This window comes from Salvelinus namaycush, chromosome 6 (assembly GCF_016432855.1).
Source record: "Salvelinus namaycush isolate Seneca chromosome 6, SaNama_1.0, whole genome shotgun sequence".
Lineage (NCBI taxonomy): Eukaryota > Metazoa > Chordata > Actinopteri > Salmoniformes > Salmonidae > Salvelinus > Salvelinus namaycush.
Window position 1 is genome coordinate 7244560 of NC_052312.1, and position 26539 is coordinate 7271098.

At 43.1% G+C, this 26539-nt stretch overlaps 1 protein-coding gene across 1 annotated transcript in view; it reads left to right on the forward strand.

Annotated features, from left to right (window-relative positions):
• Positions 1-19689, forward strand: part of LOC120049474 (arylsulfatase J-like) — a 37713-nt gene extending 18024 nt beyond the window's left edge. Inside the window, exon 2 of the mRNA XM_038995738.1 lies at positions 17920-19689. Within this exon, the coding sequence (XP_038851666.1) occupies positions 17920-19288 (1369 nt within the window). The 3' untranslated portion in view covers positions 19289-19689. The remainder of the gene's footprint in view (positions 1-17919) is intronic.
• The last annotated feature ends 6850 nt before the right edge of the window (positions 19690-26539 follow it).

Here is a 26539-nt window from a genome sequence, read left to right on the forward strand (position 1 = left end):
AGCTAATACACACTGGGTTACAGAGCTAATACACACTGGGTTACAGAGCTAATACACACTGGGTTACAGAGTTAATACACACTGGGTTGTAGAGCTAATACACACTGGGTTGTAGAGCTAATACACACTGGGTTACAGAGCTAATACACACTGGGTTACAGAGCTAATACACACTGGGTTACAGAGCTAATACACACTGGGTTACAGAGTTAATACACACTGGGTTACAGAGCTAATACACACTGGGTTGTAGAGCTAATACACACTGGGTTGTAGAGCTAATACACACTGGGTTGTAGAGCTAATACACACTGGGTTACAGAGCTAATACACACTGGGTTGTAGAGCTAATACACACTGGGTTACAGAGTTAATACACACTGGGTTACAGAGCTAATACACACTGGGTTGTAGAGCTAATACACACTGGGTTACAGAGTTAATACACACTGGGTTACAGAGTTAATACACACTGGGTTACAGAGTTAATACACACTGGGTTGTAGAGCTAATACACACTGGGTTACAGAGCTAATACACACTGGGTTACAGAGTTAATACACACTGGGTTACAGAGCTAATACACACTGGGTTACTGTCACGTTCCTGACCTGTTTTCTGTTGTTTTTGTATGTGTGTAGTTGGTCAGGGCGTGAGTTGGGGTGGGCATTCTATGTTTTGTGTTTCTATGTTTAGGTTGTTGGTAATTAGCCTTATATGGTTCTCAATCAGGGACAGGTGTTTGACGTTTCCTCTGATTGAGAACCATATAAAGGTAGGCTGTTCACACTGTTTGTTTGTGGGTGGTTGTCTTCCGTGACTGTATGTTTGTTCGTACCACACGGGACTGTAGCGTTTGTTCATTCGTTTGTTATAGTCTGTACGTGTTCCTGCGTTCTTCGTGTTATATGTAAGTTCTCATGTTTTAGGTCAGTCTACGTTCGTTTTGTTATTTTGTAGTCATTCCAAGTGTTTGTTTTCGTGTTCGTTTTCGGCAGTTAATAAATTCATTATGTTTTCAAAACCCGCTGCATTTTGGTCTGATCACTACTCCTCCTCTTCGGATGAAGAGGAGGAGGAAAACCGTTACAGTTACAGAGTTAATACACACTGGGTTGTAGAGCTAATACACACTGGGTTACAGAGCTAATACACACTGGGTTACAGAGCTAATACACACTGGGTTACAGAGTTAATACACACTGGGTTACAGAGTTAATACACACTGGGTTACAGAGCTAATACACACTGGGTTACAGAGTTAATACACACTGGGTTACAGAGCTAATACACACTGGGTTACAGAGTTAATACACACTGGGTTACAGAGTTAATACACACTGGGTTACAGAGTTAATACACACTGGGTTACAGAGTTAATACACACTGGGTTACAGAGTTAATACACACTGGGTTACAGAGTTAATACACACTGGGTTACAGAGCTAATACACACTGGGTTGTAGAGCTAATACACACTGGGTTACAGAGTTAATACACACTGGGTTACAGAGTTAATACACACTGGGTTACAGAGTTAATACACACTGGGTTACAGAGTTAATACACACTGGGTTACAGAGCTAATACACACTGGGTTGTAGAGCTAATACACACTGGGTTGTAGAGCTAATACACACTGGGTTGTAGAGCTAATACACACTGGGTTACAGAGTTAATACACACTGGGTTACAGAGCTAATACACACTGGGTTACAGAGCTAATACACACTGGGTTACAGAGCTAATACACACTGGGTTACAGAGCTAATACACACTGGGTTACAGAGTTAATACACACTGGGTTGTAGAGTTAATACACACTGGGTTGTAGAGTTAATACACACTGGGTTACAGAGTTAATACACACTGGGTTACAGAGTTAATACACACTGGGTTACAGAGTTAATACACACTGGGTTGTAGAGTTAATACACACTGGGTTACAGAGTTAATACACACTGGGTTACAGAGTTAATACACACTGGGTTACAGAGCTAATACACACTGGGTTGTAGAGTTAATACACACTGGGTTACAGAGTTAATACACACTGGGTTACAGAGTTAATACACACTGGGTTACAGAGCTAATACACACTGGGTTACAGAGCTAATACACACTGGGTTGTAGAGCTAATACACACTGGGTTGTAGAGCTAATACACACTGGGTTACAGAGCTAATACACACTGGGTTACAGAGCTAATACACACTGGGTTACAGAGCTAATACACACTGGGTTACAGAGCTAATACACACTGGGTTACAGAGTTAATACACACTGGGTTACAGAGCTAATACACACTGGGTTGTAGAGCTAATACACACTGGGTTGTAGAGCTAATACACACTGGGTTGTAGAGCTAATACACACTGGGTTACAGAGCTAATACACACTGGGTTGTAGAGCTAATACACACTGGGTTACAGAGTTAATACACACTGGGTTACAGAGCTAATACACACTGGGTTGTAGAGCTAATACACACTGGGTTACAGAGTTAATACACACTGGGTTACAGAGTTAATACACACTGGGTTACAGAGTTAATACACACTGGGTTGTAGAGCTAATACACACTGGGTTACAGAGCTAATACACACTGGGTTACAGAGTTAATACACACTGGGTTACAGAGCTAATACACACTGGGTTACTGTCACGTTCCTGACCTGTTTTCTGTTGTTTTTGTATGTGTGTAGTTGGTCAGGGCGTGAGTTGGGGTGGGCATTCTATGTTTTGTGTTTCTATGTTTAGGTTGTTGGTAATTAGCCTTATATGGTTCTCAATCAGGGACAGGTGTTTGACGTTTCCTCTGATTGAGAACCATATAAAGGTAGGCTGTTCACACTGTTTGTTTGTGGGTGGTTGTCTTCCGTGTCTGTATGTTTGTTCGTACCACACGGGACTGTAGCGTTTGTTCATTCGTTTGTTATAGTCTGTACGTGTTCCTGCGTTCTTCGTGTTATATGTAAGTTCTCATGTTTTAGGTCAGTCTACGTTCGTTTTGTTATTTTGTAGTCATTCCAAGTGTTTGTTTTCGTGTTCGTTTTCGGCAGTTAATAAATTCATTATGTTTTCAAAACCCGCTGCATTTTGGTCTGATCACTACTCCTCCTCTTCGGATGAAGAGGAGGAGGAAAACCGTTACAGTTACAGAGTTAATACACACTGGGTTGTAGAGCTAATACACACTGGGTTACAGAGCTAATACACACTGGGTTACAGAGCTAATACACACTGGGTTACAGAGTTAATACACACTGGGTTACAGAGTTAATACACACTGGGTTACAGAGCTAATACACACTGGGTTACAGAGCTAATACACACTGGGTTACAGAGCTAATACACACTGGGTTACAGAGTTAATACACACTGGGTTACAGAGTTAATACACACTGGGTTACAGAGCTAATACACACTGGGTTACAGAGTTAATACACACTGGGTTACAGAGCTAATACACACTGGGTTACAGAGTTAATACACACTGGGTTACAGAGTTAATACACACTGGGTTACAGAGTTAATACACACTGGGTTACAGAGTTAATACACACTGGGTTACAGAGTTAATACACACTGGGTTACAGAGTTAATACACACTGGGTTACAGAGCTAATACACACTGGGTTGTAGAGCTAATACACACTGGGTTACAGAGTTAATACACACTGGGTTACAGAGTTAATACACACTGGGTTACAGAGTTAATACACACTGGGTTACAGAGTTAATACACACTGGGTTACAGAGCTAATACACACTGGGTTGTAGAGCTAATACACACTGGGTTGTAGAGCTAATACACACTGGGTTGTAGAGCTAATACACACTGGGTTACAGAGTTAATACACACTGGGTTACAGAGCTAATACACACTGGGTTACAGAGCTAATACACACTGGGTTACAGAGCTAATACACACTGGGTTACAGAGCTAATACACACTGGGTTACAGAGTTAATACACACTGGGTTGTAGAGTTAATACACACTGGGTTGTAGAGTTAATACACACTGGGTTACAGAGTTAATACACACTGGGTTACAGAGTTAATACACACTGGGTTACAGAGTTAATACACACTGGGTTGTAGAGTTAATACACACTGGGTTACAGAGTTAATACACACTGGGTTACAGAGTTAATACACACTGGGTTACAGAGCTAATACACACTGGGTTGTAGAGTTAATACACACTGGGTTACAGAGTTAATACACACTGGGTTACAGAGTTAATACACACTGGGTTACAGAGCTAATACACACTGGGTTACAGAGCTAATACACACTGGGTTGTAGAGCTAATACACACTGGGTTACAGAGCTAATACACACTGGGTTACAGAGCTAATACACACTGGGTTGTAGAGCTAATACACACTGGGTTGTAGAGCTAATACACACTGGGTTGTAGAGCTAATACACACTGGGTTACAGAGTTAATACACACTGGGTTACAGAGCTAATACACACTGGGTTACAGAGCTAATACACACTGGGTTGTAGAGCTAATACACACTGGGTTACAGAGCTAATACACACTGGGTTGTAGAGTTAATACACACTGGGTTACAGCGCTAATACACACTGGGTTGGTTGATGAAGTGAACCTGTGGATAAGTGAAGCAAGGCCAACGTGTGAATAAGGGAATGAAGAATGTGTTAGGTAGGGTCTGAACGTTTGAGTTTGAGTCCTAGAAGAGAACGTATGATGGAGTTTAAAGAGGAGTGTCAAGGCGGTAGCAGCAGAGTCAGATTGAAGGGGCGGTGTCAGTCAGAGAGATAGTGGAAGGCTGAGTGAATAGAAGTGAGGAGGGGGAGGGAATAAACCAGAGAGCCACACTGTTCCAAGGCTGATTTGTATAAGCTTTAGAAAGCCGAGGAGAGGCTGCTTATTTGAACCATATGTAGGGAGGACGTGGACCAGTTACATGGTTGGCCCATGCAGCCAGGCCCGGGCCCAGGGATAGTGATGCTTTGGAAGCTGGTACAGGCCTAGAACTCGGAGACTGGGTGGCCTAGTAGTTGTTTCCCCTTGTGCCTTGTGGGACTCTGTGTTTGCAAGCTGCGTTTGGTGATTTGTGTTTAATGGCGTGTGTGTTTTGTTGGCATAGCGGTCCAGTGGTTGTGTAAAGAAACCAAAGAGACAGCTAGTGTGATTACAGGGAAGGGAAAGTAGAAAACAACTGCTCAAGGTTTTTACTGCCTGGCATGACTCCTTGTTGGGCATCGAAAGTGGAGCTGGCTGGCCTTCAGCCCTCAACCTTTGACACCTAGAGGCCTGTTCATGCCATGAAATATGTTAAAAGGTGTTTGTAAATGGGCTGTATTCAACACGGGGTGGGGCTGGGGGAAGTGGGGCACATCTTGAATATGCTCATGACTCCAGTCATCTTTTTAAAGGGCCTATAAAGACTAGAAAGTAGAACTGTTCTTCAACCACTAAAGACCCGTACAAAGTCCAGGCCAATGCACCATTCCCTTGAAATCCCCAAATCCTATAGGTATAGACAGATATAGACCAGAATACTTTGGAATTCCTGGAGTTCTACCTTGTACCAGTCCACATCAAGATCTTCTGTTCAGATGACTGATCTGTGTAGGAATCAGAGATTCCATGCACGGCATGACATTCTCATTACACGTCGGTAACCTTTTGGTATGTGAGCACCAGCAACGCACAAGACTCCGGAGGGTTAGGAGTATATGATGAACTCACAAGCTTTCTTGCTCACACAAGCACCCTCCCTCCCTTTCGCATGAACACAGACACACACAGCTCTAGGATGCATCTGCACTTGTAGTTGTGTCCCATTGTGATTTTGTGGGGCTTGATCATCTGGAAGTTAAGATACCCTCAGGGAGATATTGTTCTTTCCTCTCAATCCTAGATTTCAAACCTTGGCTTTAACACGAAGCTGGACAAATAAAAACAAATGAAGTGACGGCATGGAATGGAATATTGATTATATGCGCCGGTAGAATCTAAACAAACTGGTCCATGTCTGGCAGAGAGCGAAGATAATGTAGCAGAAAACCTCCAGAAACAAAGTTTTATCGGCATTTATCGACAAAGGAAGAGAATAAATATAAACATGTCATTGCTTGTGAAAAGAGCTATATGGAGATAACGGCCTATAGATGGAAACTAAAGCCTTTTATGAAGGCTTGCTCTGCACATTCTATCTAGCATTGTAAAGTCCTTTGAGATAAAGTCCACATATGTCGATTAATATATTATAGCTGTAGTCGAAGCCTACAAGCTCAGCTCCACGTTCCACTACGGACCTCCAAAGAGCTCACTTCATTGAGTCTCTCTAGTCTCTACCCTAAGACAGATGTTGGTTCCCCCTCCTCTCTCTTTTCCCCATCCATCTATTAGTTCTTTGTATACTGTACATATTGGATCCAGATAATGATATTCAGTCAGCACAACAATGCTTCCCTTATTCCCCAGTGAGTGTGTTTGTTGTGGAGTGGTGGGCAACAGTCCCCTGCTCAGACTACTAACTGGTGAGAAGCCATCATGCCAGGCCCACATGAAACAAACAAACACTCTGGTTCCCAGATCATTTCAGGTCCATATGAAACAAACAAACACTCTGGTTCCCAGATCATTTCAGGTCCACATGAAACCAACAAACAATCTGGTTCCCAGATCATCCCAGGTCCACATGAAACCAACAAACAATCTGGTTCCCAGATCATCCCAGGTCCACATGAAACCAACAAACAATCTGGTTCCCAGATCATTTCAGGTCCACATGAAACCAACAAACAATCTGGTGCCCAGATCATCCCAGGTCCACATGAAACCAACAAACAATCTGGTTCCCAGATCATCCCAGGTCCACCTCAAACCAACACTCCCTGGTTTGCATTCTGCTCTGGTGCCAGTATGGATTCCTCTCTGGTGCCAGTATGGGTTCCTCTCTGGTGCCAGTATGGATTCCTCTCTGGTGCCAGTATGGATTCCTCTCTGGTACCAGTATGGATGCCTCTCTGGTGCCAGTATGGATCCCTCTCTGGTGCCAATATGGATTCCTCTCTGGTGCCAGTATGGGTTCCTCTCTGGTGCCAGTATGGATTCCTCTCTGGTGCCAGTATGGGTTCCTCTCTGGTGCCAGTATGGATTCCTCTCTGGTGCCAGTATGGATCCCTCTCTGGTGCCAGTATGGATTCCTCTCTGGTGCCAGTATGGATGCCTCTCTGGTGCCAGTATGGATCCCTCTCTGGTGCCAGTATGGATTCCTCTCTGGTGCCAGTATGGGTTCCTCTCTGGTGCCAGTATGGATTCCTCTCTGGTGCCCCTATGGATGGTGAACATTAAATGATCGTTTCCATTTCTATCCTCACGGTCTCGACTTTAAAGAATAATTCTGATATATCAATATCTTAAATGTTATATATAAAAATGTATATATCATTTTAAGGTCTCCATTTGTTATTTGCCAGTGTTAAGAATCTCAGGACCCAATCAGATGTACTTAACATCGATGCTTCCTCAGTGTCTTCTACAACATACAGCTCTTTCCTTTAAAAAGACACTAGGCGCTCCATTTGTGGCTGGCGTTAAGCCAAGCACACTCGTTAGTGATTTTGACCCGGTAAAGCCGTCGCTCTTCTATTTTCTAACCCTAGAGCCAGGATTGGTAATTGACCTGTTTTATATGAGCTCGCTTGTGCTGAGGTGGGGAGGCAATATCTGAGGTGTGTCCTTAAAAACGTGTGCCGAAGTGACAATTTCAGTATGCTCTGGTGGGGATATTTAAGACCAACCGAAAGCTGGTTTTAACGGTAACGGGTTGGCTACAGCATGGATTTTGACAGCAGAAGCACTGCCTATCCAGCCGTGACGCACAGTAACCATATGCACATGGAACAAGACATATGTGCTTTTTTTGTTCCCAATTTGTTCCCAACGCCAATTTCAGCCTTTCCCCAACCACTTTTTAAAAAAGTATGCCTTCATGTGAGAAGTTGTGGGTGAAGGAAGTTATCATGAATATTCATTTTGGGGGTGGGTAAACGTAGTTGTACCTGATCCCAACACTTTCTCACTAAAGCATACTTACCAGAAGTCCAGTGGTACGCTCTGATAATACAATGATGTGCATCAAGAGCAAATATGGTTCTGTACAGTTAGCTCACAGTGGTAAGGCTCTCTACAGTTAGCTCACAGTGATAAGACTCTGTACAGTTAGCTCACAGTGATAAGGCTCTGTACAGTTAGCTCACAGTGATAAGGCTCTGTACAGTTAGCTCACAGTGATAAGGCTCTGTACAGTCAGCTCACAGTGATAAGGCTCTGTACAGTTATCTCACAGGGATAAGGCTCTGTACAGTTAGCTCACAGTGATAAGGCTCTGTACAGTCAGCTCACAGTGATAAGGCTCTGTACAGTTAGCTCACAGTGATAAGGCTCTGTACAGTTAGCTCACAGTGATAAGGCTCTGTACAGTCAGCTCACAGTGATAAGACTCTGTACAGTTATCTCACAGTGATAAGGCACTGTACAGTTAGCTCACAGTGATAAGGCTCTGTACAGTTAGCTCACAGTGATACGGCTCTGTACAGTTAGCTCAGAGTGACAAGGCTCTGTACAGTCGGCTCAGAGTGACAAGGCTCTGTACAGTTATCTCACAGTGGTAAGGCTCTGTACAGTTATCTCACAGTGTTAAGGCTCTGTACAGTTAGCTCACAGTGATAAGGCTCTGTACAGTTATCTCACAGTGATAAGGCTCTGTACAGTTAGCTCAGAATGGTAAGGCTCTGTACAGTTAGCTCACAGTGATAAGGCTCTGTACAGTTAGCTCACGGTGTTAAGGCTCTGTACAGTTATCTCACAGTGATAAGGCTCTGTACAGTTATCTTACAGTGATAAGACTCTGTACAGTTAGCTCACGGTGATAAGGCTCTGTACAGTTATCTTACAGTGATAAGACTCTGTACAGTTAGCTCACAGTGATAAGGCTCTGTACAGTTAGCTCACAGTGGTAAGGCTCTGTACAGTTAGGTCACAGTGATGAGGCTCTGGACAGTTAGTTCACAGTGATAAGGCTCTGTACAGTTATCTCACAGTGATAAGACTCTGTACAGTTAGCTCACAGTGATAAGGCTCTGTACAGTTATCTCACAGTGATAAGACTCTGTACAGTTAGCTCACAGTGATAAGGCTCTGTACAGTTATCTCACAGTGATAATACTCTGTACAGTTTGCTCACAGTGATAAGGCTCTGTACAGTTATCTCACAGTGTTAAGGCTCTGTACAGTTATCTCACAGTGTTAAGGCTCTGTACAGTTATCTCACAGTGATAAAGCTCTGTACAGTTATCTCACAGTGTTAAGGCTCTGTACAGTTATCTCACAGTGATAAGGCTCTGTACAGTTATCTCACAGTGATAAGGCTCTGTACAGTTATCTCACAGTGTTAAGGCTCTGTACAGTTATCTCACAGTGATAAGGCTCTGTACAGTTATCTCACAGTGATAAGGCTCTGTACAGTTATCTCACAGTGATAAGGCTCTGTACAGTTATCTCACAGTGATAAGGCTCTGTACAGTTATCTCACAGTGATAAGACTCTGTACAGTTAGCTCACAGTGATAAGGCTCTGTACAGTTATCTCACAGTGATAAGACTCTGTACAGTTTGCTCACAGTGATAAGGCTCTGTACAGTTATCTCACAGTGTTAAGGCTCTGTACAGTTATCTCACAGTGTTAAGGCTCTGTACAGTTATCTCACAGTGATAAAGCTCTGTACAGTTATCTCACAGTGTTAAGGCTCTGTACAGTTATCTCACAGTGATAAGGCTCTGTACAGTTATCTCAGAGTGATAAGGCTCTGTACAGTTATCTCACAGTGTTAAGGCTCTGTACAGTTATCTCACAGTGTTAAGGCTCTGTACAGTTATCTCACAGTGATAAGGCTCTGTACAGTTATCTCACAGTGATAAGGCTCTGTACAGTTATCTCACAGTGATAAGGCTCTGTACAGTTATCTCACAGTGATAAGGCTCTGTACAGTTATCTCACAGTGATAAGGCTCTGTACAGTTATCTCACAGTGATAAGGCTCTGTACAGTTATCTCACAGTGATAAGGCTCTGTACAGTTATCTCACAGTGATAAGGCTCTGTACAGTTATCTCACAGTGATAAGGCGCTGAGTTCCTGACATCTATTGCCACTTGCGGTGTAAATTCCAATCCCCCATGGGGCGCAAAAAAATATTTGAAATGTAGACTCACATTTATTGCGGCAATGTTTTGGGAAGAAAGGTGCAACCATCACCTGGAAAATGAAGAGATGGGGATCAATTCAATCTGCATTGCAGTATTTACACAGTAGCTCTTTTTCCAATAGTCCAATTAACTCACAGATTGGTCTTGGGTACTGTATAAAAACCTACTACTAGGGCGACCCCTCTCACAGGTATGCTTTCACTTTTCACAGTTAGAAGAGTGTGGCCACGGGATGAATATTGTAAATAAAATATATTACAACTATGAGCAGACTGCACCACCAGTAATAACATTTAGAAAAAATACAACTAGTTGACATGATTGGCGTGTATTTCTTGTTGTGATGGATGCAGCTACGAATATAAACGAACAGTTCTCATATCCTACATGTTTTTTTCTTCTTCGTAAAAAGCACAGAAATGTGTATGAAACGGTAAGCAAAAATGTTTAATTTGGTCATATGCGGAAATGTGCCTTTTGAATTTTGTGTAACGTCAGTAGTCTAGTGAAGGAAACATCATGCAAATATATTGTACCACCCAGCACATCTAGAAGGGAATGTATTTCATACCGACCACTCCCTTGAGAAGATGTGCCTCTACATCGAGAAGGGAATGTATTTCATACCGACCACTCCCTTGAGAAGATGTGCCTCTACATCGAGAAGGGAATGTATTTCATACCGACCACTCCCTTGAGAAGATGTGCCTCTACATCGAGAAGGGAATGTATTTCATACCGACCACTCCCTTGAGAAGATGTGCCTCTACATCGAGAAGGGTGCAATTGCAGCCTGCAATTTGGGAAGTTCCTGCGTCTGCAGGAACCCCTGTTTAAACTTCTATTGGTCCATTTTTAAGTTATGACAGGTGGGATGTGGGGCGCTCCAGTACAGTAGGTGGTGATAATGCACAATAACATTGGATGCCAGCCGCCGATAAACCCCACAGATTTCGGGGGAAGGGGCCGGACATCTGTTTTCCCGCAGTTCTGTTAACGACGACGATCGCAGGCTAGCACACGGTGTCGCCCCAGCCTTCCACCTGCTGCGCTAGCTGGGGCGACCGGTACTAGACAGTGTCCTTCGCCCCCGCCTGTCGGGTACTGTTTTCCCACAGTTAACAACTGTGAGGGCAGGCGGGAGTGAAGGACGGCGTCTAGCAGTGTCACTCCCGCTAGCCAGTAAGCAGGACTCTGGGAGGTGGGGCTGGGAAAACTCAGATAATACTGTTATTTGCCTTTAGACCCAAAAGTGTTACACATGACTATGTCGTGCTCGGGGAAGGGGTGTTCATAAAGGAACCAATGGGATGCTCGAGGGGGGAATGCCCACATGCAGGAACGCTCAGAATTGCAGGCTGCAGTGGCACACTATTGTCTACGTCACGATTTCAATGGTCAAGTCCAACCGCTAGGGTCCAAAATAGCTAGATTTACTACTAAAAGACCAAAATATATCACTTTTACAATAAACTGTCAAAATGAAGCCCAGAATTGAGGTGTTTCACTATAAATAAGCCTAAAACATCTGGTTTTACATGAAAATAAAATATGTTCATGAAAGTTACTCTTTAAAAGCCAAGCATAGCCTCTCCTCCTCTCAATAAAGTTTTTTTTTGTCATACCCAATGCAGTCGCCAAGTAGTCCAGACTATCGATAAAGGGTTTCTCGTGAGACCACGATCACTAAAGCTTTATTAAAATGTCAAGTTTGACAAAACAGTGAGCGGACATCCCCTTTTTATCTACGTAGGCGATTACATTATTTTAGACAGCTCCTGTTGTTATTGTGGATGTACGTACAGTACATTACATTATTTTAGACAGCTCCTGTTGTTATTGTGGATGTACGTACAGTACATTACATTATTTTAGACAGCTCCTGTTGTTATTGTGGATGTACGTACAGTACATTACATTATTTTAGACAGCTCCTGTTGTTATTGTGGATGTACGTACAGTACATTACATTATTTTAGACAGCTCCTGTTGTTATTGTGGATGTACGTACAGTACATTACATTATTTTAGACAGCTCCTGTTGTTATTGTGGATGTACGTACAGTACATTACATTATTTTAGACAGCTCCTGTTGTTATTGTGGATGTACGTACAGTACATTACATTATTTTAGACAGCTCCTGTTGTTATTGTGGATGTACGTACAGTACAAACCCCTCCATGTAGGTTATATGCCCATCATGGAATGAGATAACCCGGTGACATTCTTTGGAAACATTTAAGTTATTTTCCTTTAACAATTTGTATTGTATTTTTTTTATTAAAAAGCAAGCCCCTTACCCTGCTATAACGAAAGCTGGTTCAACAACAATGTGCCTGGTTTTTCTGATCCTGGCCATGCGTTAGCCAAGGAGCCGATACACTAAAGGTTTATGCTTGTGAGGCTTTTGCCGACATGCTTTTGCATTATTCCTAATTGACATAGGCCTACCTGCAGTGAATACTCCATTCCGCTTGTATATATCAATCCCCATTTCCAAACGGCGCCTCTTGTCCGGTTACCAATCACATGCTCCTCCAAACAAAAGCTTCAGTCCTATAACACCATATCAACAGCAGGCCTAGGCTACGTCTGGCTTATTGAGAACAGGACTCACACATGTCTCACACATGTCTCACACAATTTACGGGAGCTTAGTATTTTTTATTTGAGGAGAGTGCGATGCCTAAGGCCTATACTCGTTGAAGCCAATTACAACAATGTTGACTGTCAACAATCCAAACATATTGAGCCAACACTGGATGTTTTTGTTTTATGTTGCTATCACTCGTTACTGTAGCCTATGCTATTTAATAAACTGTAGTATCGATCCACAATGGACCAGGAGAAGAATATTCCGTGTCCCCAGACCAATTGGAGAGGATGATAACTCAAAGACCGTCAATAAACGACAAAACTTGATACAAACACATGCTGTATAAAACAATGGAACGCCTTAATTGACCAGTGAGTGGCCAAGCCCTCATCACACCTACAACTTGTTTATTTATCAAAACCCAGCTCTTTTCACACTACCGGCAGCTGTTGAGCTCACAATAATGTCTATGAAAATCGTGAAAATATTTCGGACACACCCCAGGACCAGAAGTGCTACCACCAAGGTTTATATTTCTCACTGCGTTAGGTTTGTTAAAATAGAGCCCTTGAGGATCTTGTGGTTTAAATGACAGATGTTGGGTATACTATGTTGGGTATACTATGTTGGGTATACTATGTTGAGTATACTATGTTGAGTATACTATGTTGGGTATACTATGTTGGGTATACTATGTTGGGTATACTATGTTGGGTATACTATGTTGAGTATACTATGTTGAGTATACTATGTTGAGTATACTATGTTGGGTATACTATGTTGAGTATACTATGTTGGGTATACTATGTTGAGTATACTATGTTGGGTATACTATGTTGGGTATACTATGTTGAGTATACTATGTTGAGTATACTATGTTGGGTATACTATGTTGAGTATACTATGTTGGGTATACTATGTTGAGTATAATATGTTGGGTATACTATGTTGAGTATACTATGTTGAGTATACTATGTTGGGTATACTATGTTGAGTATACTATGTTGAGTATACTATGCTGGGTATACTATGTTGAGTATACTATGTTGAGTATACTATGTTGGGTATACTATGTTGAGTATACTATGTTGGGTATACTATGTTGAGTATACTATGTTGGGTATACTATGTTGAGTATACTATGTTGGGTATACTATGTTGAGTATACTATGTTGGGTATAATATGTTGGGTATACTATGTTGAGTATACTATGTTGAGTATACTATGTTGGGTATACTATGTTGGGTATACTATGTTGGGTATACTATGTTGAGTATACTATTTTGAGTATACTATGTTGAGTATACTATGTTGGGTATACTATGTTGAGTATACTATTTTGGGTATACTATGTTGAGTATACTATGTTGGTTATACTATGTTGGGTATACTATGTTGAGTATACTATGTTGAGTATACTATGTTGGGTATACTATGTTGAGTATACTATGTTGGGTATACTATGTTGAGTATAATATGTTGGGTATACTATGTTGAGTATACTATGTTGAGTATACTATGTTGGGTATACTATGTTGAGTATACTATGTTGAGTATACTATGCTGGGTATACTATGTTGAGTATACTATGTTGAGTATACTATGTTGGGTATACTATGTTGAGTATACTATGTTGGGTATACTATGTTGAGTATACTATGTTGGGTATACTATGTTGAGTATACTATGTTGGGTATACTATGTTGAGTATACTATGTTGGGTATAATATGTTGGGTATACTATGTTGAGTATACTATGTTGAGTATACTATGTTGGGTATACTATGTTGAGTATACTATGTTGAGTATACTATGTTGAGTATACTATGCTGGGTATACTATGTTGAGTATACTATGTTGAGTATACTATGTTGGGTATACTATGTTGAGTATACTATGCTGGGTATACTATGCTGAGTATACTATGGTGGGTATACTATGTTGAATATACTATGTTGGGTATACTATGTTGAATATACTATGTTGAGTATACTATGTTGGGTATACTATGTTGGGTATACTATGTTGAGTATACTATGTTGAGTATACTATGTTGGGTATACTATGTTGAATATACTATGTTGGGTATACTATGTTGGGTATACTATGTTGAGTATACTATGTTGAGTATACTATGTTGGGTATACTATGTTGAGTATACTATGTTGAGTATACTATGTTGAGTATACTATGCTGGGTATACTATGTTGAGTATACTATGTTGAGTATACTATGTTGGGTATACTATGTTGAGTATACTATGTTGGGTATACTATGTTGAGTATACTATGTTGGGTATAATGTCCCTATCTCTGCTTGTTGAATGTACTGTAATTACACTACACTCTTAAGGAGATGGGAACAAACAGCAACACTGCTACCAAGTGTGTTGTTAACGGTCGATATTCGCTACCATAGCGGCCATGCAACGTTCGTTGAGAGACACATCTGCCACACAGCGGTTTAGGAGGAGAAGGAGAGGTGCAGGAGGAGGTGGAGGAGAAGGAGAGGTGGAGGAGAGGAGAAGGAGAGGAGAGGTAGAGGAGAAGGAGAGGTGGAGGGGAGGAGGAGAGGTGGAGGAGAGGGAGAGGTGGAGGAGAGGAGGAGAAGGAGAGGTGGAGGAGAAGGAGAGGTGGAGGGGAGGAGGAGAGGTGGAGAGGAGGAGAGGTGGAGGAGAGGGAGAGGTGGAGGAGAAGGAGAGATGGAGGAGAAGGAGAGGTGGAGGAGGAGAAGGAGAGGTGGAGGAGGAGGTGCTCCATGTGTTGAGTTGTTCACTGAGACAGACAGTCCTCCCACCTGACTGACTCCTGGGGCATCATAGTATACTGTACTGTATGGAGTTACACCTTGTGGAACAGCGGGGACTCTGAAGCAACACAAACACACATGCATACACACACATAATAACATACACACTATACACACGTACACATAGATTTTGTGTTGTAGATATGTGGTAGTGGAGTATTGGCTTGAAATCTGTTATGAAATCTGTTATGAATGTATGAATTGTAATGTTTTAAAAATGGTATAACTGCCTTAATTTTGTCAGATCCCTGGAAGAGTAGCTGCTGCCTTGGCAACAGCTAATGGGGATCCATAATAAACCCCAGGAAGAGTAGCTGCTGCCTTGGCAACAGCTAATGGGGATCCATAATAAACCCCAGGAAGAGTAGCTGCTGCCTTGGCAACAGCTAATGGGGATCCATAATAAACCCCAGGAAGAGTAGCTGCTGCCTTGGCAACAGCTAATGGGGATCCATAATAAACCCCAGGAAGAGTAGCTGCTGCCTTGGCAGGAACTAATGGGGATCTATAATAAACCCCAGGAAGAGTAGCTGCTGCCTTGGCAGGAACTAATGGGGATCCATAATAAACCCCAGGAAGAGTAGCTGCTGCCTTGGCAGGAACTAATGGGGATCCTTAATAAATACAAATACAAACAGAGACTACACCATTACCTTCACCCCCACTTTTTTCTGATGTCCATTAGCTAATCCCTGTTCTGTCATTTAGCATGCGAACACACACGCAGGCATACGCACACTAACGCACACACCCACGCACACATACGCAAACCACACACACACCTAATGTCATTTTGCAAACCCTGGTCAGCATCTGTCTGACAGGTTAATGCTGTGTGAAAATGTTAAGTGAATTACCTCGGGGAACAACCAATTCAAACTAAAACCACTAAGAACATTCCAATGTTTCATCAACTAAACTAAATGTTTTCCAGGGGAATGAATAGCCAGTTTCCCTAAAACACATACAGTAATGCTATCTGCTATTAAAGTTCAAGTCAAGGGCAAGATGTCACTGCAGTGAGTAGACTATAGTATTTGCACTTCCAAGATACAGTTTGCTAAAATGACATGCAAAGACTTGAATAGAACTGTGTCCAAGTGTGAATAAAGCGAGTGTTTGGTGCTGTGGATACGTTTGAAATCATTTAAGATACAGCTCAGAAAGCCCTGGTTTGCCAGACCACCGCATTCCTTCCCTCCAAGACCGCTTATGTTATTTACCATTTCCCTGGTGAGTGATTGCCTTTTTGCCACTGGCCACAGCAGAGAAAGAGGGATGAGTGAGAAGGGGAGTAGGGGAAGGCAAGAAGGAAGGGAGAGAAAAAAGGGATTGAGGTAGTCTGGCTTTCTCTGTCTGATAGCAGGAGAGTCAGACAATGATGAAGTCAGTCCAGGGGTAATTGTAGCTGTTAAGTCATTTCACCACTACAATGACTTCATCCTCTGGCATATTGCTCTTGGACATCTCCTGTCAAACTTGCTCAGCTGTCTGTCTATACCTGTTGGCTTTGGATTAAGTCCATTGGATTTAGAATTTGATTGAATAATGAATACTGTGTGTAATACAAAGCTGATTCTGTGCCATCTCATTGCATTTAAAATGTCTGTGAAAGGATTCATTGTCGAGTGAAAGAAACGACCTAATCTGGCGTTTTAGAAACTTAAACTGGATGAATTGTCAATGTATTACCAGAACCTTGGCAGACTTTTTGGTTTATTTGATTGGAAATCATACCGTATCATATTCAAATTGTATAAAAATGATCTTTCTAGTATAGCCTCGATCTATCTGGAACTATTTCTGTGCACATCATATACCATAGAACTCTACAATTCAAGCATAGAATTCCAAGGATTCGAGGTTTAGGAAGTCAAGCTAACGGGTGTATGTCAGATAGTGAGGAAGGAGAAATCCAAACACCATGGTGGAATCATGGCAGGCACATGTATGGACCTGTCGTATCACAATACTGCATCCAACTATATTATATTTAACTGTAAATGTTAGCAAATGCTTTATTTGATGTACGACTGGTTTTGGATACTCTGACTGGCCAGATGAGGATGGTCTCTCCCTCTGCGCTCTGGTTCTTCACAATGTTTATCCAAACTAGCTATGTTTCCTAGACACTGTCACCTTGGCCTTCTCTTTAGAGGTGTACTTTGTAGCCACGGTCATAGATAAGATTTGCTTTGTCGATTGGTTGATTGGTTGATTGACTAACAGCCTTTCTTTTCTCTGTGTCACATGCAGGTACCAGATCCACACGGGCCTCCAGCACTCGGTCATCAGGCCCACCCAGGCCAACTGCCTGCCCCTGGAGAATGTCACACTACCCCAAAAGCTCCGGCAGGCAGGCTACGCCACCCATATGGTGGGAAAGTGGCACCTGGGCTTCTACAAGCGTGGCTGCATGCCCACTCAGCGCGGCTTCGACACATTCTTTGGGTCCCTATTGGGTAGTGGTGACTACTACAGCCACTATAAATGTGACGGTCCCGGCATGTGTGGCTATGACCTGTACGAAGGGGAGGAGGCAGCCTGGGAACAGGATCGGGGCCGATACTCAACCTTGATGTTCACCCAAAAAGCTGTGGACATCTTGGCACACCACAACCCCCAGAAACCCTTATTCCTCTACTTGGCCTTTCAGGCAGTCCATTCCCCGCTACAGGTGCCCGCTCGCTACTTGGAGCGCTACAAGTCCATCCCTAACTTACATCGTCGCAAGTACGCCGCCATGGTGTCCTGCCTGGACGAGGCCGTCCACAACCTCACACTGGCACTGAAGCGCTACGGTTTCTATGACAATACAGTGATAGTGTACTCGTCAGACAACGGGGGTCAGCCCATGGCCGGGGGCAACAACTGGCCTCTCAGGGGGAGCAAGGCCACCTACTGGGAGGGGGGCATCCGGGCCGTAGGCTTCGTTCACAGTCCCCTGCTACTGAACAAGGGGACCCGATGCCGGGCGTTGATCCACATCACAGACTGGTTCCCCACCCTGGTGTCCCTGGGGGAGGGGACCCTGGACGAAGACCTCAACCTGGATGGCTACGACGTGTGGGAGGCCATCAGCGAGGGCCGTCAGTCCCCCCGCCACGACATTCTGCACAACATCGACCCCATCTACACCAAGGCAAAGAACGGCTCATGGAAGGCCGGCTATGGCCTCTGGAATACGGCCATCCGAGCCGCCCTCCGGGTGGGCCACTGGAAGCTTCTCACGGGGGTGCCTGGCTACAGCGACTGGGTCCCTCCGCAGACCTTCTCCAATCTGCTTCTGACCAACCGCTGGCATAACGAATATGTCCGCTGGGACCAGGGGAAGTCCGTCTGGCTGTTCAACATCATAGCCGATCCCTACGAGAGAGTGGACCTGTCTCTACGCTACCCACACATAGTGAAGAAGATGCTAATGCGGCTGGCACAGTATAATAGGACGGCCATCCCGGTGCGCTACCCGGCTAAAGACTCCCGCTCCAATCCTAACTTCAACGGAGGGGTGTGGGGACCGTGGTACAAAGAGGATGAAGATGATAGAGAGACTAATCTCCTTACCAACAACCTGGCCAAGAAGAGACGGAAGAAGAAAGCGAAGAAGAGGAAGCTGAAGGACTGAAAGAAAGGTGGAGGACTAGTCTTATTATTTATTGCTGTGACTTTTTGTTGTGAAAGACTTAGATGGTCAGATCTCAGGGATTGACACACGATCGGTCTTTAAAGATTATCCTGCTCAATGATTTGAAGACTTTAATGGACTGGTGCTTTGGATATTACATGAACTCAATGGACAAATGGACCTATATTTGCCTCATAGAAAAGGCTTTAAGGAAACAACCCACTTTAATAACTACTGTCAGACCCAACACCTATGACCTCAAGACTTTGGGTTAGGGCCTTTAAATAATGTTTATTTTTCTAGTTTTTGATTGCATGCTTGAACTTCTGTGACCTTCCGATTTTTATTAGATTTCTGACATTTAGGCAAAGAGAAAATAAATATAGAATGAATCTTTGTAGACAGCACCATATATTTGGGCTAAATAAAAAAGATGAATAGTTATATTATATTAGCTGTTGATTGTAGTGTTGCAAGAAAATGAAAACAAAATGTAGGATTTATGTTGGATAGTCAACTGAGATTTACTCTGTTTCACGAGTACAGTCCGTCTGAACTTTAGAACAATCTATGTTCTCCCCATTAGTTCTGTCTAGTCTGGCACCAGGTAAACCTGAATGTAAAACAAATTAGCTAACAAAATAAAATAACTTGACACAGATCTGTTTGTCTCATTCTCTCATTTGTCTCATTCCACCTCTTGTCTTTCTCTCTCTGTACTTCCATCTCTCTCTCTCTCTCTCTCTCTCTCTCTCTCTCTCTCTCTCTCTCTCTCTCTCTCTCTCTCTCTCTCTCTCTCTCTCTCTCTCTCTCTCTCTCTCTCTCTCTCTCTCTCTCTCTCTCTCTCTCTCTCTCTCTCTCTCTCTCTCTCTCTCTCTCTCTCTCTCTCTCGCTCCCTCTCTCCCTCTCTCTCAACGTCTCAAGCATTTATTGATATTTTTATCAGATCCATTTGTCTCATATTTCGGCCGGCAGTCAGTGTTTATTTGTGACCAGAAAAATGTCTAGTGAAAAATACTATAAAGCTCAAATGTATCAGATTTATCAGTCTTAGTGTTGAACAGTAAAACGTTCAAGGGAAAAACAGAAATCCCATTAATGGGAACAACTCACATGGGATGGGCAGAGGAACGTAACTCGCAACCAATACGTCAAAGTGTTTCATTTGACTTCCTGTTCCACGGCGTGGTCAATAGACGTGTACACATGCACGAACACACACTTATTTATTTTCTTTTGTATTTTGAGCTTCTTTTTTTTTACTCCTTTATCTCCCCAGTTTTGTGGTATCTAATTGGTAGTTACAGTCTGGTCTCATCGCTGCAACTCCCGTACGGATGCGAGAGAGGCAAAGGTCGAGAGCCATGCGTCCACCGAAACACAATCCAACCAAGCCACACTGCTTCTTGACACAATGCCCACTTAACCCGGAAGCCAGTTGCACCAATGTGTCGGAGGAAACACTGTACACCTGGCAACCGTGTCAGCGTGAACTGCGCCCGGCCCACCACAGTAGTCGCTAGTGCGCGATGGGACAAGGACATCCCTGCCGGCCAAACCCTCCCCTAACTTGAACGACGCTGGGCCAATTGTGCTCCTCCCCATGGGTCTCCCAGTCGCGACCAACTGCGACGGAGCCTGGACTCGAACCCAGAATCTCTAGTGGGACAGCTAGCATTGCGATGCAGTGCCTTAGACCACTGCGCCACTCGGGAGGCCGAACGCACACTTTTTGATGAGGTACGCACCCCAACGCTTAAAACACAAAAGAGGTGCCGTTGCTTCGTTTTATTTGTATTTTATGGCCAAATCAGTCATTTAATGATGCTAAATGACTGTTAAATGCCCCCTAAAGCTATAAACAATGCTTGATGATGATAGATCCCCACCTAAATGTATTTCTATAAAAGTGTGTTGTTGTTAAGTGCTGCTCTTTACATGCATTCCACATGCTCGTATTAATGTGAACCTGGTGCTTGATGCTATTCCTGGTGGTGCTACAATTGAGCAAAGAGACCCATTTCTGTAGCTTTTTCTTTTCTCTCCTGTAAATCTAAAACGTCTTATCGTTTTTAATCATGACCAGATCCCCATGCTAAGCCGCTCTCCCCATGGGATGCACAGCAGGTCATAGCTCAAGAATGTAACCAGGACGACCAAATTGTTTGCCACTTTAAATCCAAATGACAAAGTAGAATTCCACAAATTGGAATACCGGAATGCTAGCTCGGATTCCAACTAACCCAACCAGGTCTAGAAATACAATCTTTCCATACTATTGGATGGTCCCCATCCAGACAGCCAGAGATAGGGGCTCGCCGCTGGAACCCTCCCCAGGGTGTGATGCACTCTTCTCCCATACAGACCACCCCACCTCCCCCTAACCCAATCCGTGTGTAACGGCTTTCTTCCATAGGTGAAGGAGAGGACCAAAGTGCAGCGCGGCTAGTGTTCAACATGTTTAATAAAAGAACAAGTGAAACACTACAAACAACATACAAAATAACAAAATGTGCAAAAACCGAGACAGACCTATCTGGTGCAGACAACCACAGAGACAGGAAACAAACACCCACAAAATCCCAACACAAAACAAGCCTCCTATATATGATTCTCAATCAGGGACAACGATTACCATCTGCCTCTGATTGAGAACCATATTAGGCTGGACATAGAAACAGACAAACTAGACACACAACATAGAATTCCCACCCAGCTCACGTCCTGACCAACACTAAACAAGCAAAACACATAATAACTCTGGTCAGGACGTTACACCGTGCCAAGTCATGATCTCAAGCTACACCACATAAACCCCCCTCTATGGTGGGTTTACCGGGGCTAACCGACCGAGAAGAGTGTTTCCAATTCACATGACCCGACAAGAAAAACCCCAGCCCTATTGTCATAGCACAGATGAAAAGGGAACCCATCTTCAATAATAAAAATAATATTTTGTCATAGAATATAAATAGGACCCAGAGTTTTACCTGACCAGGTCATGAGATCAGGAAAAACTCCAGGCTCCAGAAAAGACAGGTAGGAATTTTGCCACACCACTTGTGAACCTGTGGTGTCACCTCTGTTTTTATCCATATATACACACTATATATACACACACCTCTGTTTTATCCATATATACACTATATATACACTATACACACACCTCTGTTTATCCATATATACACTATATATACACTATATACACACCTATGTTTTTATCCATATATACACTATATATACACTATATATACACACCTCTGTTTTATCCATATATACACTATATATACACTCACCTCTGTTTTATCCATATATACACTATATACACTATATATACACACACACCTCTGTTTTTATCCATATATACACTATATATACGCATACACTATATATGCACTATATATATACAGTATATATACACACCTCTGTTTTATCCATATATACACTATATATACACACTATATATACAAACACCTCTGTTTTTATCCATATATACACTGTATGTACGCTATATATATATATATATATATATATATATATATATATATACACACTATATATACACACACCTCTGTTTTTATCCATATATACACTATATATACACTATATATACACACACACCTCTGTTTTTTTCCGTATATACACTATATATACACTATATATACACACACACCTCTGTTTTTTTCCGTATATACACTCATATTGATTCCATGGGTTTAGAAGGCTGCCAGTAGGGAGCTCTGATACACTGTCATGAATTAAACATCTTAAGCACAGCCTCGCTGACAAAAAAGCTTCTATATAAAATACTAACAGAAGTGAGAGGGGAAGCATCTAAGCTTAACATCTATCGTCAGATTTCTACTGCTAGGTGACCTATATTCTTCTTCACCTTCTTACCAAGATGGCATAGCAGTCAGACGTCCTTCGTCCTCGTCTTGTCGTGTCCAGTGTATATATATATTTACATCTTTCTTCGCATATCTTTTATATATTTTCTTTTCCAAAAACTTAACTTCAAAACACTCTCCTGCAACCCGCCTCACCAACTTAAAAAAAAAAAAAGTATTATTTACCTCAAATCTGAAATCCACAAAAGAAGCTAGCCAGAAGCTAGCCAGAAGCTAACCAGAAGCTAACCAGAAGCTAGCCAGAAGCTAACCAGAAGCTAGCCAGAAGCTAACCAGAAGCTAGCCAGAAGCTAACCAGAAGCTAGCCAGAAGCTAACCAGAAGCTAGCCAGAAGCTAACCAGTTTACTGGCTAACGTTAGTATTCAGCTAACCACGGTTTGTGGTCATCAGCTATCCTTTAGCTCGAAAAACTATCGGCAGTTTTGTACAACGCGACTCAGACCAGAGCATACCGGACCTATTTTCTCTCCATATCCCCGGATTTCAACTGCTAGCTCATGACATTTACACCTGGATCTCGCAGCTAGCTAGCTGCTATCCGTGTGACTATTGGCTTACGTCGATCCCGGAGCAAACATCTATTATTCCGGAGCTAGCCAGCTGAAGAGTTCCATCAGCCACTCCTGGGCTACAATCACCTATCCGGACCCGCTTTACTGCCGATGCGGAGCCCCACCGGGCCTTCACGACTGGACTACCGACGTTATCTGCCCGAGGGAGATATCCAACTGGCCCCTCCGCCGCGACGTTACCTGAACGCCCATCTGCGGCCCGCTAATCATTAGCTGTCTTATCGGCTGCTATCTGAATAGGTCTATCGGACAATTTTTCTTGGGTCACTATAACTATATCTATTTTGCCAATTGGATTGATTCCCTCTACCACACGGAACCCCACTAATCTACAGACGGAAACGCACGAGGTGGCTAAAAACAGACCTCCATCCTCTGCTAGCTTGCTACCGATGGCCCGGCTAGCTGTCTGAATCACCGTTACCCCAACCAACCTCACTACTCACTGGACCCTTATGATCACTCGACTAAACATGCCTCTCCTTAATGTCAATATGCCTTGTCTATTGCTGTTCTGGTTAGTGTTCATTGGCTTATTTCACTGTAGAGCCTCTAGCCCTGCTCATTATACCTTATCCAACCTTTCAGTTCCACCACCCACACATGCAATGACATCACCTGGTTTCAATGATGTTTCTAGAAACACGGATGTTCTAGCCGTGTCTGAATCCTGGCTTAGGAAGACCACCAAAAATTCGGAAATCTCTATCCCTAACTACAACATTTTCAGACAAGATAGAACGGCCAAAGGGGGCGGTGTTGCAATCTACTGCAAAGATAGCCAGCAGAGTTCTGTCCTACTATCCAGGTCTGTACCCAAACAATTTGAACTTTTACTTTTAAAAATCCACCTCTCTAAAAACAGGTTTCTCACCGTTGCCGCCTGCTATAGACCACCCTCTGCCCCCAGCTGTGCTCTGGACACCATATGTGAACTGATTGCCTTCCATCTATCTTCAGAGCTCCTGCTGCTTGGCAACCTAAACTGGAACATGCTTAACACCCCAGCCATCCTACAATCTAAGCTTGATGCCCTCAATCTCACACAAATTATCAATGAACCTACCAGGTACCACCCCAAAGCTGTAAACACGGGCACCCTCATAGATATCATCCTAACCAACTTGCCCTCTAAATACGTCTCTGCTGTTTTCAACCAAGATCTCAGCGATCACTGCCTCATTGCCTGCATCCGTAATGGGTCAGCGGTCAAACGACCTCCACTCATCACTGCCAAACGCTCCCTGAAACACTTCAGCGAGCAGGCCTTTCTAATCGACCTGGCCGGGGTATCCTGGAAGGATATTGATCTCATCCCGTCAGTAGATGCCGGGATGCCTGTTTTTGTTTTTTTAAATGCCTTCCTCACCATCTTAAATAAGCATGCCCCATTCAAGAAATGTAGAACCAGGAACAGATATAACCCTTGGTTCTCTCCAGACCTGACTGCCCTTAACCAACACAAAAACATCCTATGGCGTTCTGCATTAGCATTGAACAGCCCCCGTGATATGTAACTTTTCAGGGAAGCTAGAAACCAATATACACAGGCAGTTAGAAAAGCCAAGGCTAGCTTTTTCAAGCAGAAATTTGCTTCCTGCAACACAAACTCAAAAAAGTTCTGGGACACTGTAAAGTCCATGGAGAATAAGAACACCTCCTCCCAGCTGCCCACTGCACTGAAGATAGGAAACACTGTCACCACCAATAAATCCACTATAATTGAGAATTTCAATAAGCATTTTTCTACGGCTGGCCATGCTTTCCACCTGGCTACCCCTACCCCGGTCAACAGCTCTGCACCCCCCACAGCAACTCGCCCAAGCCTTCCCCATTTCTCCTTCTCCCAAATCCAGTCAGCTGATGTTCTGAAAGAGCTGCAAAATCTGGACCCCTACAAATCAGCCGGGCTAGACAATCTGGACCCTTTCTTTCTAAAATGATCTGCCGCCATTGTTGCAACCCCTATTCCTAGTCTGTTCAACCTCTCTTTCGTATCGTCTGAGATTCCTAAAGATTGGAAAGCGGTCGCAGTCATCCACCTCTTCAAAGGGGGAGTCACTCTAGACCCAAATTGTTACAGACCTATATCCATCCTGCCCTGCCTTTCTCAAGTCTTCAAAAGCCAAGTGAACAAACAGATCACCGATCATTTCAAATCCCACCGTACCTTCTCCGCTATGCAATCTGGTATCCGAGCTGGTCATGGGTGCACCTCAGCCACGCTCAAGGTCCTAAACGATATCATAACCGCCATCGATAAAAGACAGTACTGCGCAGCCGTCTTCATCGACCTGGCCAAGGCTTTCGACTCTGTCAATCCCCATATTCTTATTGGCAGACTCAACAGTCTTGGTTTCTCTAATGACTGCCTCGCCTGGTTCACTAACTACCTCAGATAGAGTTCAGTGTGTCAAATCGGAGGGCCTGTTGTCTGGACCTCTGGCAGTCTCTATGGGGGTGCCACATGGTTCAAATCTTGGGCCGACTCTTTTCTCTGTATATACAGTTGAAGTCGGAAGTTAACATACACCTTAGGAAAATAAATTTAAACTCAGTTTTTCACAATTTCTGACATTTAATCCTAGTAAACATTCCCTGTCTTAGGTCAGTTAGGATCACCACTTTATTTTAAGAATGTGAAATGTCAGAATAATAGTAGAGAGAATGACTTATTTCAGATTTGATTTCTTTCATCACATTCCCAGTGGGTCAGAAGTTTACATACACTCAATTAGTATTTGGTAGCGTTGCCTTTAAATTGTTT